The sequence below is a fragment of the Arachis stenosperma genome, chromosome 2 (genome assembly GCF_014773155.1).
Source record: "Arachis stenosperma cultivar V10309 chromosome 2, arast.V10309.gnm1.PFL2, whole genome shotgun sequence".
NCBI lineage: Eukaryota > Viridiplantae > Streptophyta > Magnoliopsida > Fabales > Fabaceae > Arachis > Arachis stenosperma.
The window spans coordinates 1,093,682-1,112,694 of record NC_080378.1 but is presented as its reverse complement, the minus strand read 5'-3'; the positions used below and the strand labels follow the sequence as shown (position 1 = coordinate 1,112,694).

Genomic DNA, 19,013 nt, shown 5'->3' with positions numbered 1-19,013 from the left:
CTTAAAAATGTTCAAATTACTCTTTTTTTTTAATTCTAATCTCAACACTCATCTCCCAAATTTTAATCCTCTTTTTATTCTTTTCATGAATTTCATCATCTTCTTTACCACCACCACCACCACTGACACCAACCATAAGTCCCATCTTCCTCCTTCCGCTTCAAGCTATGGTGGATGGCAGTGGTGGCAGTGGTGGTATTGATGAAGGAGATGGTGAAATCCATAAAAATAATAAAAGGGAGGGTTGGAAAAGGAAAAAGGGTAATTTAGAGTTTTTAGGTGATTTCTCACTATTCGGATAACTTTATGAGAAAGTTTAGGGGGTAGCAACTTTTGTGTTTTGTGGCCATCATTTAACCATCAAAAGAAAAGTGAGTGATCTCTCACTATTGGATGTAATCTCACACCATTAAAAATACTATTGATGGCCAGTTGATGGTTATAAAACACAAAAGTTGGTGGCCCTAACACTCCTCTTTATTTATAGTAAAGAACTATCTTTTATGAGTAGAAATGACAATTTCTTTTATTCATTGATTGATTTATTAGTGTTTAAAACTTTGATGAGTAGAAATAGTAGTTTAATCTATATATAAAGTAATTAATTTTTAAATTTATTAGTCAAAATGTCTTCGAAACGTGGTAGTGGAAAATTCAGTATATCAAAATTTGAACTTTGGAAGAAATGTTTCAAATTTGAATTAAAAGAAGCTTTTTTTTGTTCTGCAAATCAGTTTAGTGATACAAGAGTGTGAAGGTTTGATTAGTCAGCTCTCTGAAGAGTTGTAGCCTCTAGGACCAAAGTAGAAGGCGATGGTGTTCGTTCACAGGACATTAGCAATGGCGATGACTATGAAGGACGTGTTGGATTATTGGATATTTCATATTTCATACTATTTTGCACTTTGTCATTATTTATCAATCGTTAAAGTTTCAACCAGTTGTTTACTTTAAATCAAACACTTTAAAGACAAACAAAAATCAATTGATTCAATTCTATATGTAGAGAGTAATTTGACATCTTGACTAACTATATATTATGAGAATTAATATGGACAAAGTATGATTTTGACTTTTTGGAGTCTTTACACATAGCTTTCTAATTCCATGAACTAATGTAACTGATGCTTATAATCCAAGGATTAAGATTATTATTTACTCTAAAAAGGCACAGGCATGAACCTTCAACGGTTAATATCTTTTGTATGGGGAAGTTGGTAAATGTATTCAACGAGAGCAAAGAGGTCCAAGAGATGCCTTTTGGAGAACGAAATTTGCGTTTTTTGCTTGGCCTTCACTTGGTTTGGACTTTGGACTCTGTTTGGCTGTTGCCTTGCCAAGCTGTGTTTTTGAATGATCTATTAAATAAACCAACAAAATAAACTCAAGATTTAGTGCCTATTGAATACGACAAAAAGCTATTAAAAAAAAATAAGAAATAAAAAATTGACAAATGATTCCTCCTCTCAACTCACCTCCTTTTCGTTAATAGAAAATGCACATATTCTTGTTGCTTAAAATCAAACTGCACAAAGAAATTAATAGATAATAATTTTTTTTTAAGTAATTATAACTGATAAGAGCCCTAAAAGAAATCAATGGTTGCGATGGACTCTTCCGAAATCCGCAAGCTTCTTTGATCGGCTGCAGCTAAAGGACGCTGCCGAGATAAATCTAATTTTCTGGGCCCCACCACCCACGGATGCACCGGTTTCTTGAAGTGTTCCTTTATGGTTATGAACCAAGTGCTGGTTCGAATTTGCCCTAACCATCGGGCTCAAGCATAACCTCCAGTTAAACACTCTCTTCCCTGCCTGTAACGATCGCGACCGTCGCGTAGGTGCTGGCGCTGCCTGATTCCGGCCTTTCGGAGATGTTTCCCGAGAGATTCTGCTCTCCGTGGAAGACGACCGATCATGTCCGTCGATTTCGCTGCTGAAATCCTCCGATTCTCGATCAGATTGCCGGAAATTCGAGGCGCCACCGCCGTTGTTCTTCCATCTGACGTGGAAGATCATTGACATCCACGATCGATACGTCGTTGTCAATTCCCGATTTGAGTTTTCCGTCATGTTCGATTTCGTCCTGAATAGGCTCGTAGGGTTCCAGAACCTTCCGAACTTCCTCTTCGGCGTTTTGCCGTCGCATTCCGTGGCGGTTACGGAGAATGGCGGTCCGACCTGCGGCGTGCTGTAGATTACCTTGTCGTTGTCATTGTCCTTTCGCCCGACGAAGTCGTTAGCATTGATCGGCGGAGGGTTTTTCTTCTCGTCGGCGTTCTTTTCCGATTGGTTGTTGCTGTGGTCTGAAGATGCGAGAGCTTCTGCTGGTTGGTCCTCGTCTTCGTCCTCTGTTTGGGCCTGGGCTTGGGTTTGGGCCGCAAGAATGACTTGGAGGCGCTCCCGGAGGCAAGTGGCACAAACGCCGATGTCGCTGGTTGAATCCGGTACGTGTTTCTGACACTTCATTTATATATCAAATCCAAATCCCTTCTTCTTTCTTGTGATCTATATATATAATGCTTTTCCTATTGCGTTGCGTGCGTGCCTACTGTGGAATTTAAAGATGCGAATAGAGAATTAAAGGGGGAAGAAGATTTGTGTTGTTGCTGAATGCTGAGTGAGAGTTTAGGATGAGAATGGAAGAGAGAGTAATATTTGTGGTTCGAAAGAAGGAGGAATGAAAAAAAAAAGAACCTACTTGGCTTAAAGGGAAAGGTTGGCGGGGCTAACAGCAATTTTTAGCAATTTTTAACAAATAACAATATGGATAATGGATATGGTTAGGGAAAGTTTTTGCTGGAATACAGCGCCTCTTATGGTGTATTTTATTATTTTATAATTTTTTAATTACTAATTTTGGTTTTATGGTTAGATAGTCAGTGTAATCCAAAAAATAAATAGTTAATTAGTGAAAAAATTTTAACAAAAATGAGTTACAGCTAGTAGCTTGGGCTTGTTTGACCGTGTGCATGCAGCGTTTGGGTCTCTCCCTCCAGATAAGCTGACCTGTTTCGGCTTAAAGGTTAATTCTATTTTTTTTACTTCTTTTGGTCTGTAATAATTTTGATAGAGTTTTCAGTTAAAAAAAAAAATTAGGAGAGCTTATAAAAAGATTTTTTTAATAAAATTATATTGACATCTTTTAAGATTAAATTTACTAAAAACTTAAATAATATTATATATGACATAATTTATATATCAATTATAGTATGTGAACATACAAAATGGTTACCATTATAGAAAGATATATTTAATCTTGGGCAATTTACGTAAATAAATAAAGTGGGAGAGTTATTTACGTAAATGTGCAAATCTGTTTGTTGTTACGATTTTGTGCAAAATGGATTTATATGTAAACCGTGGCAACTCACCACGGTTTCTAAACATGCATAAACCGTGGGAGGTCACCACGGATTAGGAGCAAATTTTTGTAGGAGGAAACCGTGGTAGGTCACCACGGTTTATGAAGGAAATTTGGCAAGCATAAACCGTGGGGAGTCACCACGGTTTATGAAGAAACTTGTTTGCACATAAAACCTTGTGGGTCACCACGGTTTATATGTGTAAATATGGCCAGAAAATTGTTAATTTTATGTCAAAGAGACACAAAGCTGTTTATTATAAAAATCATTATTTTTATAATAGAAAGAGTACAATAAAAAAAATCAGATAATACTAAGAAATGATTTTTATAGTGCTTAAAAAATTGATGTCTATTTACTAAAAATAAAAAATTAATATTTAATTTAAGATGATGAAATTTAATAAATTTAAAATATTTAAAATTTGTGATGTAAATAAATTAGAAAAAAATTAGACTCTAATAATAAACACCATGAAATTTTTGGATTTTTTCTATTATAAAATAAAAAAATATTTTTAAAAATAAATTACACTAACATTAATGTTTGGAAACTGTGTTTTTATTTTTTATTTTGAGTTTTTATGAAGTTTTCAAAATCTTAGGCGAACTTATAAAAACTACTCAAAAGTTCGTTTAAGCTTAAGGTGACCTCTCTCATTATATACATCTTTATTTTTTCATTTATAAAATAAAGATTTATTACACTATAACATATTAATGAGTACAATAAAATAATTACTTGTTAATATTGGTATATTAATATTCATTAATATGCTTATTGATTAAATCTTTTATATAGATTTAATAAATTCACATATAAGTGTATATTGATACATTAGTATTTGTTAAATTTAAAATAAAAAATATTTATTATATTTTAAGAATATTAATGAGTACTCTAAAAAATATTAATAAGTGATTATTTTATTATGTTTATTAATATTTTTTATAGTATAATAAATATTTAAATATAGTGTAAAATGAAAAATAGGGATAAACATAATGAAAAACTAATTGATAATACATGTAAAAATTTTATAGTATATATTAGTCAATAATACATAAGAGAACGAAAAAATTTTATTATAAATATTCAATAGAAATAGATGATTTTTTTTCTTTATAAAATGTACTATATAGTGTGTATTTATTAGGCTGCCTTTGTTTTCAACAACAAAATAGGATAAGACACTGAAAATAGGACAGGACAAGACACTGATGGATAGAGACACAAAATTTTATGTTCTTGTAATTCTGCTTGGCGATAAACTAGAACAATTATGAAAATCTAATTATTCTCATTTTTTTCATTAAAAAAATTTGAGATGAAAAATATAATAAAAAATATAATTATAAAAAATTTAACAAGAATAATAAAAAAATAAAAAATAAGTTGTGTCTCTTGGACATAAAATTAACAAGGTTTTCTGGCCATTATTTACCACACATAAACCGTGGTGACCCACAAGGTTTTATGTGCAAACAAGTTTCTTCATAAACCGTGGTGACTCCCCACGGTTTATGCTTGCCAAATTTCCTTCATAAACCGTGGTGACCTACCACGGTTTCCTCCTACAAAAATTTGCTCCTAATCCGTGGTGACCTCCCACGGTTTATGTATGTTTAGAAACCGTGGTGGGTTGCCACGGTTTACATATAAATCCATTTTGCACAAAATCGTAACAACATACAGATTTGCACATTTACGTAAATAACTTTCCCACTTTATTTATTTACGTAAATTGCCCTTTAATCTTCGTGAACATAATTTGATAGTACTAATGTGAAAAAATTAATTATTTTGTTATAGTAGATTTAATTATTTTATTATGAAACGTTTAATTATTTTACTAATTGGTTATTTTGTTTAAGAAAATAATTAGAAATGTTTTACTACTTATGTTGACTTTTGATTGGATAATCAAGTTAAGATGGTCACAATGATTAATTGATGTAATGTTTTTGCTTCGCCGGGTTTCTTGCCTTGTTGACATATCCTTAAATTAAAAGCATTATTCATCCTTAAATTCGTCCTTGCTTATTACAATCACACACTTGGACTATCTACTTGTAGATTAGTTGATTACATAAGCACAAAGGTTAATAACATGAGAACTGAGGAGCATCGGGTTGACTTGTTCGATTCAGTGAATAAGAATCTTTCTATAATTAATACAAAAAATACAAGTATGTCTAAAATAAGTATAATAATTATGTACTTATTGAATGTGGCATATTTATATAAATTATTAGATTTTATTAGATAAAAATCAAAGAATAATATAAAAAAAGAATATTAATGAATATAATAAATAAAAAATATTCTAATACATAAATAAATATTATAAATAATAATATTTTAATACATAATACTTTAAATGATAATAAATTTTTTTATTTTTAAATAATTAAATATAACATATATAAATATAAAATATATGAATATTTTTTATTCATTAAAATTAATTATTATGTAAGAAATTTTTATAATATTAAAAATTATATTAAAATAATATTTTAAATTGTAACATACTAAGTCTACACTTCAATTTCAATTGTTCTATTGTACCATAAGTCCATAATCATATCTCAATGTAACAAGACATAATTTAGAATTATATAGTATATATACACATGAATTCATTATAATAAATAAATAAATTTAATTAAGAAACTAAAAAAATATAAAATAATATTAAATTAAATTGATAAAAAATGATATAATTTTTCAAAGATAATACATGAAATTATATTGTTTGAAATTTATTATAATGAATTTAGTTTAGAACCTGAAAGATAATATACACCAATATATAATCAATTTCACTCAATGTATCAAATTCACAAAGAAGAAATTAAACAAAAAGAGGAAGAAGAAGAAACGACGGTGGTGGTAACGGTGGACAACAATGGTGGTGGTGGTGGTGGTGATAGTGATTGCGGCAGCGACAATGATGACGGGCGTGTGGATTGAAGTTTAAATTTTAATAACTTAGTTAATAAAAACACTTGGACATCTAACATTTTTGGAGTATTTGAGTGTAAGTCTTGTCATACTTACATGATTGAATAACTTATAGATGATAAGTCTTATTAATTTAACTTTTTACTGTTTTGAAAATATAAGTAAAACTTATTTGGAATGATAGAAATTAGAATTCACCTCAGAATTGAATTCTTTTTCTTGTTTTGGAACAACAAAAAATAAATTATTTGAATTTTTTTTGAGAATTTCAATTCTCGTTTTTTTTTATTTGTAAATCAGACTACAAACTTACACACTTTTCAAACTTAAATTATATTCTATTAATATATTATAATAATTTCAAATCATAGAATTGAGTTTCAAATAAAAATGAATTCTTTTCTTAAAAAAAATAAATTCTTTTCTCATGTTAAATAGTTTCTAAATATGCTCTATATGTGTTTTGTCGATTTTTAGCAAATCGATAGTGGTTCGATATCTAGTGATCCGGGAGCGAAATCTACTCCTCTGTGCGAGTGCCAATTTTCTAAAAGTGCATTAAAGGGTCTTCGATTAGACAAGTGCTGTAAATAAAGTAAAGAAAATTTGTATCTTTGAAGGGAATACAAAAATTAAAGTTTCGAAGAGTAAATGTGCAAAAAACAGTAGAGTTTGCATTAAAATTTAAAGGAGAACAATAAAAATGCCATTGATTGAATCAACGGACTTCGACATAGAATTTTAAAATATAGAAAGATAACTTGGACAAAAAAAATAGAAAAACACTTGAGATAATAGAATTGCTTGAAATATCAAATTTACAGAAAAGTAAAGTAAATTGAAAGAAAAGAAATGAAGATGGAAGGAATTCTACAGAAAAATTAACTCGATTGCAGACTCGGAAATTCGCTGGGATGTGAGTGTGCTTGAGTGTTTTTTTTGAGTAAAAGTTCCAACCCTTATTCCCTATCACTTCCTAGTATTTATAGGCTAATCTTACATAACTGACAATTAAATTACAATTAATTATAATTAAATACGAAAATACAAATTTGAACTGTAATCACTTTTGGTAACCGTTCCCGCCGCGTAATCGTAGATATTCCCCATGATTTCCTCGTATGAATAAAGCCACTAACTCCTCCACTTCAATGACTATTTCGAACAGTTCATCGAAAACCTTCTCGATTTCCCAAATCGAGTTTCATATTCAATTAGACCTATTCGACTGACTCATTCCGAATCAACTCACTCCGGTCGAAAATATTTTCGACCAACAAATTGTTCCCTTGGATTAATGTGATTGCCTTTGATAACATTATCGAATAATAAAACACTTAATCCAAAGAGAAATGTCAGTTTTCAAATCAGTAATAATTGTCATTAAAACCCCCCATTATTACTGATCCACTCAACAAGTCTCCCAAAACTTGCGACTTCTCTTTCTACCACTTCACCTTCCTCACGAAGTCACTTCTATTCGCATTCCTTCCATAGTAACGACTACAGTGATACTTTAAATTCCTTACTTTCTCTTCTATTCAAATCTCTCGACCCCATCATTCTCTGAACTTTCCTTGCACAAAAAATTTTTCACAAAATCCCCAACCTTCAATTTTTCTTGATAATGACAGGTTCTTCCTCTCATACCGCTACTCAAGATAAGGGTAAAGGTCATGCAATAGCACTGCCATCTCCACCAGCCTTTCGCATTCTTAACCAAATCAATAATGAAATTATTGGCAATCCCCATTTGCAGGCCAATGACACCAGAATCCTAATCCCCTTCACAATCGGTGAAGATACACACTGTTTTCTCGGACCGATAGAAACTCTTGAGAGAGCAAACAAAAAACTCTCTTTCTTCCCTAGTGCTGAAGGGGAAAATCTATTGATAAACCAAACTTTTAACATCTCTCACTTCATCAACCAAAAACCCTTCCGCAATAATCCAAAAATCAATCCACGAGGATTTGATTTCACAACTTGGTATCAACGCCTCGAACCCACAAAAGGTGCTACCTGGGGAGCCCTAGGAATACAGGAGCTATTAAGGCTCTCTCATTTTTCACTTACCACCCACCCTTGGATGATTGGGGCAGTGACTTATTTCTAAAATAGAACTACCAACAATTTTCACCTTCCTTGCGGAATGATCGGGATGTCTCTCTTTGACGTGGCTGCCATTACAGGACTCCCAATAAATTTTCCAGATTGTACCCCTGACATGCAATCTCAGCATCAGTACAAGGTTACTTTCAGCACCTTGTATAGCGAGTTTATTGCCCACAACATGGGTGCAGATGGTACAGAAATCACAGATAATGAACATGTAGCCTTTTTGTTTTACTGGCTAAATGCAGTTTTGTTCTGTTCTCGAAGCGTACAGATGTCAAAGCTCTTCCTTCCTTTGGCTGCTTTTCTACATGAAGAAAAAGTTCTCAACTTGGCCAAACTTCTTTTGGGGCATATTTTCGAAGAGCTTGGTCTACTTGTCTGTGACCTCCGAGATAATAAAATAATCAACATAGGAGGTCCATTCTGGCTCCTTCAATTATGGCTTAATGCCATTTTTGAAAATTTTATGACAAAACCTGTAGGTGGCAATACCGATAAACAACACATTGAAGATTTTTGTTTGTCTAATATAAACCCAATTTTCCAAACACCCAATCAGATGAAGATAGATTCTAGGTTGTTTTCTCTCTTTTTCATTCCTGCAAAAATTTTGATAACGATCAACTCAATTTCACTTCGTTTCTGCGTCGTAATTGCAGTCCTGCCTGGCTTGATCGTTTGCTCTTTCCAAACACTAATGAAGAGAATGAACTTGCAAATCGAACTTGGGCAAACCTGTTGGCTGTCCAAGTGATACCAATAGGGTTACCACAGTATCAGAAGGAAAAGTTCAAAATAGCCTTGTATGCTCCTCATTCAATCGCTAGGCAACTGGGATTTTCTCAAGCTATCCCAACTCCATAACCTCGACACAGTGAACCATTCTGTCACATTACTCTGGCTTCCCAGGAAGACTTCAACAATTGTCTCTCAAAAAATAAAAAACAAAGAGACCGCTTCAATTTCTTGATCTATGAATGTAGTTCATTTATCACCAAATCTTATTTCGAATGGTGGTCTGCTTACTACTCAAGGTACACACGTACTTTGGAAGAAATTCAACAAACTGCCATTCGAACAACTGTCACTGAAAGTTCCCCAAAAGAACTCGCAAAAGGAATGCTGAAACTGCTCGACCACCACCACCTAAGAGCAGAAGAACTCCTACCAGAACTTCTCGTAGAGTCATTCTTCTATTCATAACTCTATTTTCAAACTCGAAATATCATTCGAATATTACTATAATATTTTTTAATCATAATTGATTCTGGACTTTTGACAGTTAGTGTTGCAATCATCAAGCGAAAGCGCTTATGAGAGTGAACCAACCAACAAGGATTCTCTTGCTGCTTCCTCTCAATCGGAAGATACAGCCGATTCTGATCCTGGCCCTCAGTTAAAATCCAAAACTCCTCAGGTAACACAACTGTCACTACACACATCTTACTTAGTTTAAAAATAAATCTTAAACTCATAATTGTGTACCTTTTGTATTAGCCCATTAATGTTGCCCAATCGGCTTCTTCCACTGGAGCTCCTGATCAAACAATCCCTCAACAACAAAATGACCCAGAGCACTCCACATCACATGATTCAATTCAGTTCACAGGGTCCCTGCAATTAATTCCTGCTACTCATCCATTTCTTCCTCACACAACACAGGTGATTGATCTGACAGCAAATCCTTTGCAGCACTCTCCAGAAGAAACCCATAGACTTGCATCAATTTCACCAAATAATCAAGCCGTATCTTCCACAGAAAACATAGTAGTCGCAGACTCCGATTCTGCTTCTAACGCTGTTGATACCACCAATTCAACTTCCTCTCGATCTAAGGTTTCGGAAACCCCTCCAGAGTTGCAACCTAAACCTTCCCTTCAAGCTAATCCTCAGACCCCTCTAGATCCAAGACCCAAAACATCAAATGCTCCTACCACTCTAACCAGTGCCACCTTGGACGACTTGATCTCTGTTTTGAATAAAGTTATCCAGGAAAACAAGGTACCAGTACCTGAACCAGAAATCTCAAGACCTGCTTCATCAAGGCCTTTAATCGAATTAGATCCTGATATTCGGGAACAACTTCGATCACTCATTAAGCTTTTAGATCATCCTCCTACCACCTGGGTTAATGATCCAATCCTTAAGAAACTCCTGGCTGATCTTTTGAATTCTTCTTTTGAACTCCCAACTAACATACCATATTCTTCTTCAATTAAAGAATTCAAACAACTTCTCAACGAAAGCGTTGCATCTCAGTTCCAACTTCAAGAAACTAAAAATAAAGAAGCTACGGCCAGATCCAATATAGAAGATTGCTTCGCAACTGCTCAACCAATCCAAACCTCTTGTGAAGAATTTAATCGGAGAATCTCCCATGTTATTTCTGTTCAGGCTTTTCATGATCAAGAAGAAGCAAGGCTCGAAGCAGAATTAATTCAAATCCAAGAACAACTTGCCACTATACGCCGAAATCGGGCTACTTTAGCCAAACTTCTGGTCGCAGCCCAACAAGAACAGCATCTCCTTATTCAGGAACTTGTCTCAATCGATACCAAGCGGGGAGAATATGAAAAACAACTTGAGAAGATTCAAGCCGACAAGTTCAAACAAATAGAAGAGCTTTCAATTTTGGAAAACAAAGAGCAAAACTGCACTCCGATTTGGCAAGACTAGTAGCACCCTGACTTTCCTTTTTAATTCTATTTTGTATTATCCTTTGTCTTTTCTGAACTTTATATATGTGAACTTTTATGTTTGCCAACAATAAAAAAGTTTCAAGTATTTCCAATTAATCGAGTTAATCATTTTTCCTGACTCGATATCTTTGATCTGATAGGCATTTTCAGAATATGTCCCTATTACCTGAAAAGGGCCTTCCCAACTATGGGACCATTTACCCAGAAACCTCGATTTCTTCTCCATCGGTAAAATGACTTTTAAAACTAACTCGTCTATTTTGAAAGACTTTTCCTTAATTCGACGATTATAACTTCGAGCAACACTTTCTTTCTGTCGAATTACATTATCAAGTGCCAGGATTCGCTCTGAGTCCAATTCATTTAATTCATCGAACATTGCATTTCAATAACCATCGACTGGCAAATCATTCTGGCTTGCTGTTCTAAAGTATTCAAATTCATTTCTAACGGTAACATTGCATCATGACCATATACCAATTTATAAGGTGATGTTCCTGTCGAACCTCTTGGCGAATTTCGATAAGCCCATAATATTTGACTTAAAGTTTCATGCCACGTTTGAGGCCTATTCCCGATATGCTTTTTAATCAAACTTATCAATATCTTATTTGCTGCCTTTACTTGTCCATTAGCCTGTGCATAATAAGGAGTTGAAATAATCATATTAATGCTTCTCGAAGCCGTAAAATTTTTAATTCGTTGGCCAGTAAACATAGTCCCTTGGTCAGTACTTAACGTCTCAAAAATTCCAAATCGATGGATAATATGTTCCTCCACGAAGTCTATTATTTCATTTTGACCAACCTCTACCAACGGAACTGCTTCAACCCATTTTATGAAATAGTCAATAGCCACTAAAATAAACTTGTGTTGTTTTGATGAAGGGGGATGGATTAATCCAATCAAATCCAGAGTCCAACCTCTAAATGACCATGGCTTTATTATCGAATGCAATTCACCTGCTGGAATCTGTTGTATCGATCCATGTTTCTGACATTCCTGACATGCCTTCGCATACTCAATACAATCTTTTATCATGGACGGCCAATACACATGATTTCGATATAACACCCATTTCATCTTCTTCCCTACCTGATGGGCACCACATATTCCATTATGGACTTCACCTAAAGCAATGATCTGATCATCTTGACTCAGACATCTTAACAAACTCCCATCAATCCCATTTTTATACAGTTCATCAGCCAATAAGACAAAATTTATTGCTCGTAACTTTATCTTTCTATCAACTACAATATTGGGATCCTTTAAATAAAGAGCAATAGGCTTTCTCCAATCAGAATCCTCCCATTCATCCATACACAAAACCTCTCTTTCATTTGCTGGTGCTAAGATTTGATGGATACCAAATAACTTTCTAAGAATTTTCGGACCAATCCGATACCTCGAAACTATTTGGGCTAACTCATTAACAATCTCATTATGAATTCTAGGTATATGCACCAAAGAAATCTTTCGAAAAGACGTTAATAGTTCCCAAGAAGTCACTAAATATTTCTGTAACGTCTCATTATTACACTTAAATTCTTTCAATAACTGCTTTAAGACTAACTGTGATTCCCCTAAAATTTGAACCTCTAAAGCCCCTTTGCTGATTAAAATTTCAAGACCCAAAATTACAGCCTCATATTCAGCCACATTATTCGAACAAGGATACTTTAATTCAAACAAGAATTCTGATGGAATACCCTCTGGTGAGATAATGAGAATCCCAACTCCTGCACCATCTTTATGCTTGGATCCATCAAAATACAATTTCCAATAATTGCTTTCCACTTCGATTATGTTTGCCCCCTGGTCATTCAGATCTTTCGAATTATCTACAAGAAAATCTGCAATGACCTGTCCTTTCACAGTCTTGATGGGAACATATTGTAAATAAAATTCCGTTAATGCCAGCATCCACTTCCCTAAACGTCCCCGCAACATAGGAAAACTTAACATATACTTAATTATGTCAGTCTGTGCTATAACTTTTACTGACTTAGCCACCATATAACACTTTAATTTCATACAGGCATGATATAAAGACAAGCACAATTTCTCGATTGGAGAATACTTTGCTTCGATGTCAGTTAACACTCGACTAAGGTAATAAACTGCTCGCTCATGTCCGTTTTCATCATCCTGGGCCAACATACATCCAATAGTATTTTTAGATGCTACAATATATAATTTTAAAGGCTTAGATGGACGGACATTTGCCATAATTGGGGCTTTTGATAAATATGACTTGATCGAATCGAACGCCGATTGATGTTTTGTGCTCCATTCGAATTTTAAACCATTTTTAAATTTCACCAAAGGCGCAAATACCCTAGTTCGATATGAAAGATTCGAGATAAATCTCCGAAGATAATTTACTTTACCCAAAAATGATTGCACTTCCTTTTTCGATTTGGGTGCAGACAATGCTAATATTGCATCTGCTTTGTTTTTATCGATGGCTATTCCTTTTTTATGCACAACAAATCCCAAGAAATTTTCAGTCGATACTCCAAAAGCACATTTCAACGGATTCATTTTTAAACATTTCTTCCTCATAGTAAGGAATGCCTTTCTTAAGTGGTCAATATGTTGACTCACGGAAATCGATTTGACCATTATGTCATTGATATATACCTCCATAAACGTCCCAATAAACTCATGAAAAATAGCATTCATTGCACGTTGATACGTTGCTCCAGCATTCTTCAAACCGAAAGGCATAACCACCCATTCATATGTACCTAACGCTCCAAGACAACGGAAAGCAGTTTTTGCCACATTATCTTCTGCAATAAAAATCTGGTTATATCCAGAATATCCATCCATGAAACTAAGAATTTCATTTCTTGCTACAGAATTGATTAACATATCTGTGATAGACATAAAATATTCATCTTTCGAAGTAGCATTATTCAAATCTCGAAAATCGATGCATACTCTTAATTTACCATTCTTCTTCATAACAGAGACAATGTTTGATACCCACTCTACATAACGTGCAGTTCGAATAAATTTCGTTTTGATTAAGCGCTCTATTTCTTCTTTAATTTTACTATTGATTTCAGGAGCAAAATGCTTTGGAGTCTATTTTATAGGTCGAGCATTGGGTTTCAATGCTAATCGATGTTCTACCAATGAACGATCGAGACCAGGCATCTCATGATAATCCCAAGCAAAACAATCTTTAAACTCATATAAAAGATTAAAAAGTTTAATTCGAAAAGGATCAACAAGATCTTTACAAATATATGTAATTCGAACATCATCAAGAGTTCCTAGATTAATTTCTTTCAAGGGATCTTGAGATTCAAACCCTTTATAATAATCATCCTCTTTGGTTGAATATTTTTCAAATCCCAAAGGTTCTAAATCATAGATGCAATCAAAAGTAAAATCAATAGAATCATTAGAAATAGAAGAAATTGGATCTTTGACTAATACATCTTTACTTTTATTTTTTACACAATGAGCCTCTGCTATTAAATCGACAGTCTGGCTCACATCATTAGTTTCATTACAAGAAGTAGGGAAATCTTAACTAAATTCGACTGGAAGCATCGAATCAAACACACTACAATTAACCAATTTACTAACCTTATCTGATTCAACTTCATCAGAAAAATCATCTTTATTTTTGAAAAATTGAAAATTATTTAAATAATTATGTAATATTACCAGGTAATCAGAAATCTCCTCAACCTGGCTCATAGTGTAGTCTTCAGAGTATTCAAGAAAGACAATCCCAACCAGTTGGTTTGAAGCCCACGTCTGGATAACGCAACTTTACTGAAAGGCCTTCTGAAGTCAAATAACACCCTTCACAATTATAAGGATTTAGAGATCGATCAACATTTAAAGGCTTCAATTTTCGATTATAAATCCTAAAATCAACATGCATCTGCTCGACATATAGACTTTAATCTGCTTTAACAATTTCAGGTTTACCCTACTTTGTCCACAGAAGCACGCTCTGATGCACGATAGAAGGTACACCATGGATCCAATCTCTTCCCAACAAGGCATTGTAGCTAGCCTTTGATGGTACCACCACAAACACAGAATGTCTTTCCAATGATCCCACTTTCACAGTCAAAGTGACCAGCCCTTTTGCTGGCGTAGAAGTCCCACTAAAATCAGTCACAGCAATATTTGTAGGGACCAAATCATCAGGATGTTTTCCTACTTTTCCCAACATCCTCTCAGGCAGAAGACTAATTGCTGCCCCACCATCAATCAACACCTTGTTTATTTTAAACCCATTCAAAATTGCAATAACATGAAGGGGGCGTAGATGAGACATTTGTCTTTCAGTTGGCCGAGGAAAGAACCCTGGCTCATCTTCTATGCGAATGAAGGAGAAAGCCCCTTCATCTTCTTGATCATAATCCTCGTTTGGATTACTCTCACATTCCTCAAGGTATTCAGTTAGAATGATCGAGATCGTTCCTACCATATCATCATCTCCTTCATCAAAATACTCCTCATCAACATCAACGTCCATATGTTTGTCGAACCCAGAGGATTGAGCCACTGCCTTACCTTTTTTCATCTTTGCAGGTGATGAAATTTTTTAGGGTAAGTCTCTCCATCAGAAGGAAAGACAATCCGAGAATGCACAGAAGGCGTTGCCCCCTTGCTTACCTCTTTTCCTATCTCCATTTGAAGTTTCTTATTCCGATTGAAACTTCTTCCTCCACCTCTTCCTCTTGGATAACCTCTGGCTCGATCCCGATAGAAGGCATACTGATTTCGGGAAGGTGCTCGATGCCCCCACTGAGGGTTACGTCGATACAGATGATCACGCCTTTGGAATTCCTGACAATTTCTAATTCATTGAACACCTATAGCCTGAGATTGGCTTAAAGGTGCAGTTACATCATGCTGAGAGATCTTTGAACTAGAACCCTCCACACGTCGAATTGGCTGTCTTTGTCGTGCTTGTTCCTCCCTATGAGTCAATTCTTTCTTCATCCTTTCCTTTTCAAAGATCGCCGCTGCTTCAGCATCGAAAACAGCATTGCACCGAGGACATAGAGATACATCCCGGTCTTTGATCTTTTGCTGAACCAAGAAATCCAGCAGGCCATCTCCTATCCTAGGGTATACAGATCTTACTTGTGACTCAAAGTCATCTAGAGCTACATCAAAATCATGACATGCCAACCATGTTCACCTCTAGGCAAGGTTCGACACAACTAGCATCGGCTTCGAAGGGATCTACATCAACCTTTATTTTTTTCTTGCCATCATCAAACTTCAACCGTCCTTCCATGATTGCTTCTTGAATCAAGTCCCTAAAACGGACACAACTGTTAGTCGAATGACTTGTTGCTTGGTGAAACTTACAGTAAGGTTTTCCTTTTAAATCTTTCACAGAAAGCAAAGTTCTACCCTCAAGCAAAATTAATTGTTTATCTTTAAGCAACACATAAAAAATTTGATAAGATTTTGAAATATCAAAACTATATTTCTTTCCACTTTTTAGTTTTGAATCATTCGACTTTTTACCACTAGAAAGTTTTTTCAACAAAGAACAAACGTATGGAGGACCTTTCTTAAGTTTAGCCAAATTAACTTCAGTCTCGAAATCGAGTTCCTCCTCTGAGGACTCCATGGTTACATAAGCAACCTTTTCCTTTCGAGTAAAAGGCCTATTCTTTGACCTCTGCTCATTTCTATATTTTTCTTTTTCTTTTTTCATGAGTTCAGTCTGTCGAACCTTTTCAGCCAAATGAGCCAAATCGGGAATATGCATGTTAAGCAGTTTTCTGCGTATATAAAATCCTAATCCTATAGTTGCTATTTTCACTATTTCATTCTTAGGTAATGACACATAGCATCTACTTCTGGCATTTTTGAAACGTATTAAATAATCATCAATGGTCTCACCATCTTCACGTTTCAAAGCTACTAGATCGGTAACTGCTACGTTCATGTCACCTCGATAAAACTGAGCATGAAAAGCAGTCTCTAACTGATTCCATGTTGTAATCGAATTTGGTCTAAGATTCGAGAACCAAGTAAATGCATTCTTCATCAATGACGAAGGAAAAAATTTTATTTTCAAATTTTCATCATTAGCTAAATTCCCGATCTCAATCAAATAATGAGCAACATGTTCAGTAGTTGATTCTCCAACTTCACCAGCAAATTTTGTGGCTATTTTTGGATTTTTTATCCCTCTTAGCACTTCTGCCATTTGGACCACTTGGGGAAAAGCAGAGACAAATATGGTTGGTTCGTAAATCCAACGTTCAATCCAACCCGATTTAAAACTTCTTCTACAATTCTAGTGACTTGATAGTGTTCGCCACCACGCAATCTGGCTAAAAAGTCATAAGCATTTTGACCCCGGGGAACCACGTGAGGATTTTCTTGATTTGGGATATTGTTTTCATTTTGAAAAATATTTTCCATCCCTTCGTTATTTTCCCTAGCATTATGCCTTTCATCTTCATCATAATCAACAATTCAAACAATTCTCTCGACTTGTCTAGCAAGACGCTCGAATTTTGACTCATGATCAGCCATCATGGGATTCAGAATTGTAGTCATTTGCTGAGTCAATAAATTGACTAAGTCATGATGACTTTTCTCCACTTGTTGTCGATATACTGCCATCGAATTCGCAGCATTTGAAGTGGAGCCCACAGTATAATCACGAGAATACTCGGAATGCTGTTGTGGGTTTTGAACATTATTCACTCCATTTTCATTCCCAAAGCGGACAGGTGGCGCGAAACCATCCACCGGTGGGTATAACCAGGGAGAAGACCATAAGGAAACCAACCAAAGGTTAATGGAGGTTGATATGGTGGCACTGGGCCATGTGGACGAATATTGTGTCCAACATTCCCAGTTTGAATAGCCGTAACGACTATACTTTCAGTCCCAATTGCACCTTCCAAACGAGAAGACACGTCGGCTTGTTGTATGGACACTGGTATGCTATCAATGGTGGATGAACCACCATTCACATTCGATAATTCATCAGCCATGTGATTGATCTTCTCACTTCGTAATCGCATACACTAAAAATTACTGGAAAAATATTTATTTGACACACTTCGATTTAAAACTGTTCCACTGGGCATGCCAATTTGTTTTGTCGATTTTTAGCAAATCGATGGTGGTTCGCTATCTAGTGATCTGGGAGCGAAACCTACTCTTCTGTGCGAGTACCAATTTTCTAAAAGTGCATCAAAGCGTCTTCGATTAGACAAGTGTTGTAAATAAAGTAAAGAAAATTTGTAAATCTATAAAGGGAATACAAAAATTAAAGTTTCGAAGAGTAAATGTGCAAAAAACAGTAGAGTTTGCATTAAAATTTAAAGGAGAACAATAAAAAAGCCATTGTTTGAATCAACGGACTTCGACATAGAATTTTAAAGTGCAGAAAGATAACTTGGACAAAGAAAATAGAAAAACACTTGAAATAATATAATTGCTTGAAATATCAAATTTACAGAAAAGTAAAGTAAATTGAAAGAAAAGAAATGAAGATGGAAGGAACCCTATAAAAAAGTTAACTCGATTGCAGACTCAGAAATTTGTTGGGATGTGAGTGTGATTGAGTATTTTTTCTGAGTAAAAGTTCCAACCCTTATTCCCTATCACTTCTTAGTATTTATAGGCTAATCTTACATAATTGACAATTAAATTACAATTAATTATAATTAAATACGAAAATACAAATTTGAACTGTAATCACTCTTGGTAACCGTTCCTGCCGCGTGATCGTAGATATTCCCCATGATTTCCTCGTGTGAATAAAGCCACTAACTCCTCCGCTTCAATGACTATTTCGAACAGTTCATGAAAACCTGCTCGATTTCCCAAATCGAATTTCATAT

The 19,013-nt window shown here is 34.7% G+C and overlaps 1 protein-coding gene across 1 annotated transcript; it reads right to left on the bottom strand.

Moving 5' to 3' along the window:
- Window positions 1-1,595: 1,595 nt before the first annotated feature.
- LOC130961655 (uncharacterized) lies at window positions 1,596-2,577 on the bottom strand. The gene has a single exon (XM_057887633.1). The coding sequence runs from the start codon at window positions 2,466-2,468 to the stop codon at window positions 1,596-1,598; it is 873 nt and encodes a 290-aa protein (XP_057743616.1). The 5' UTR covers window positions 2,469-2,577.
- Window positions 2,578-19,013: the final 16,436 nt, after the last annotated feature.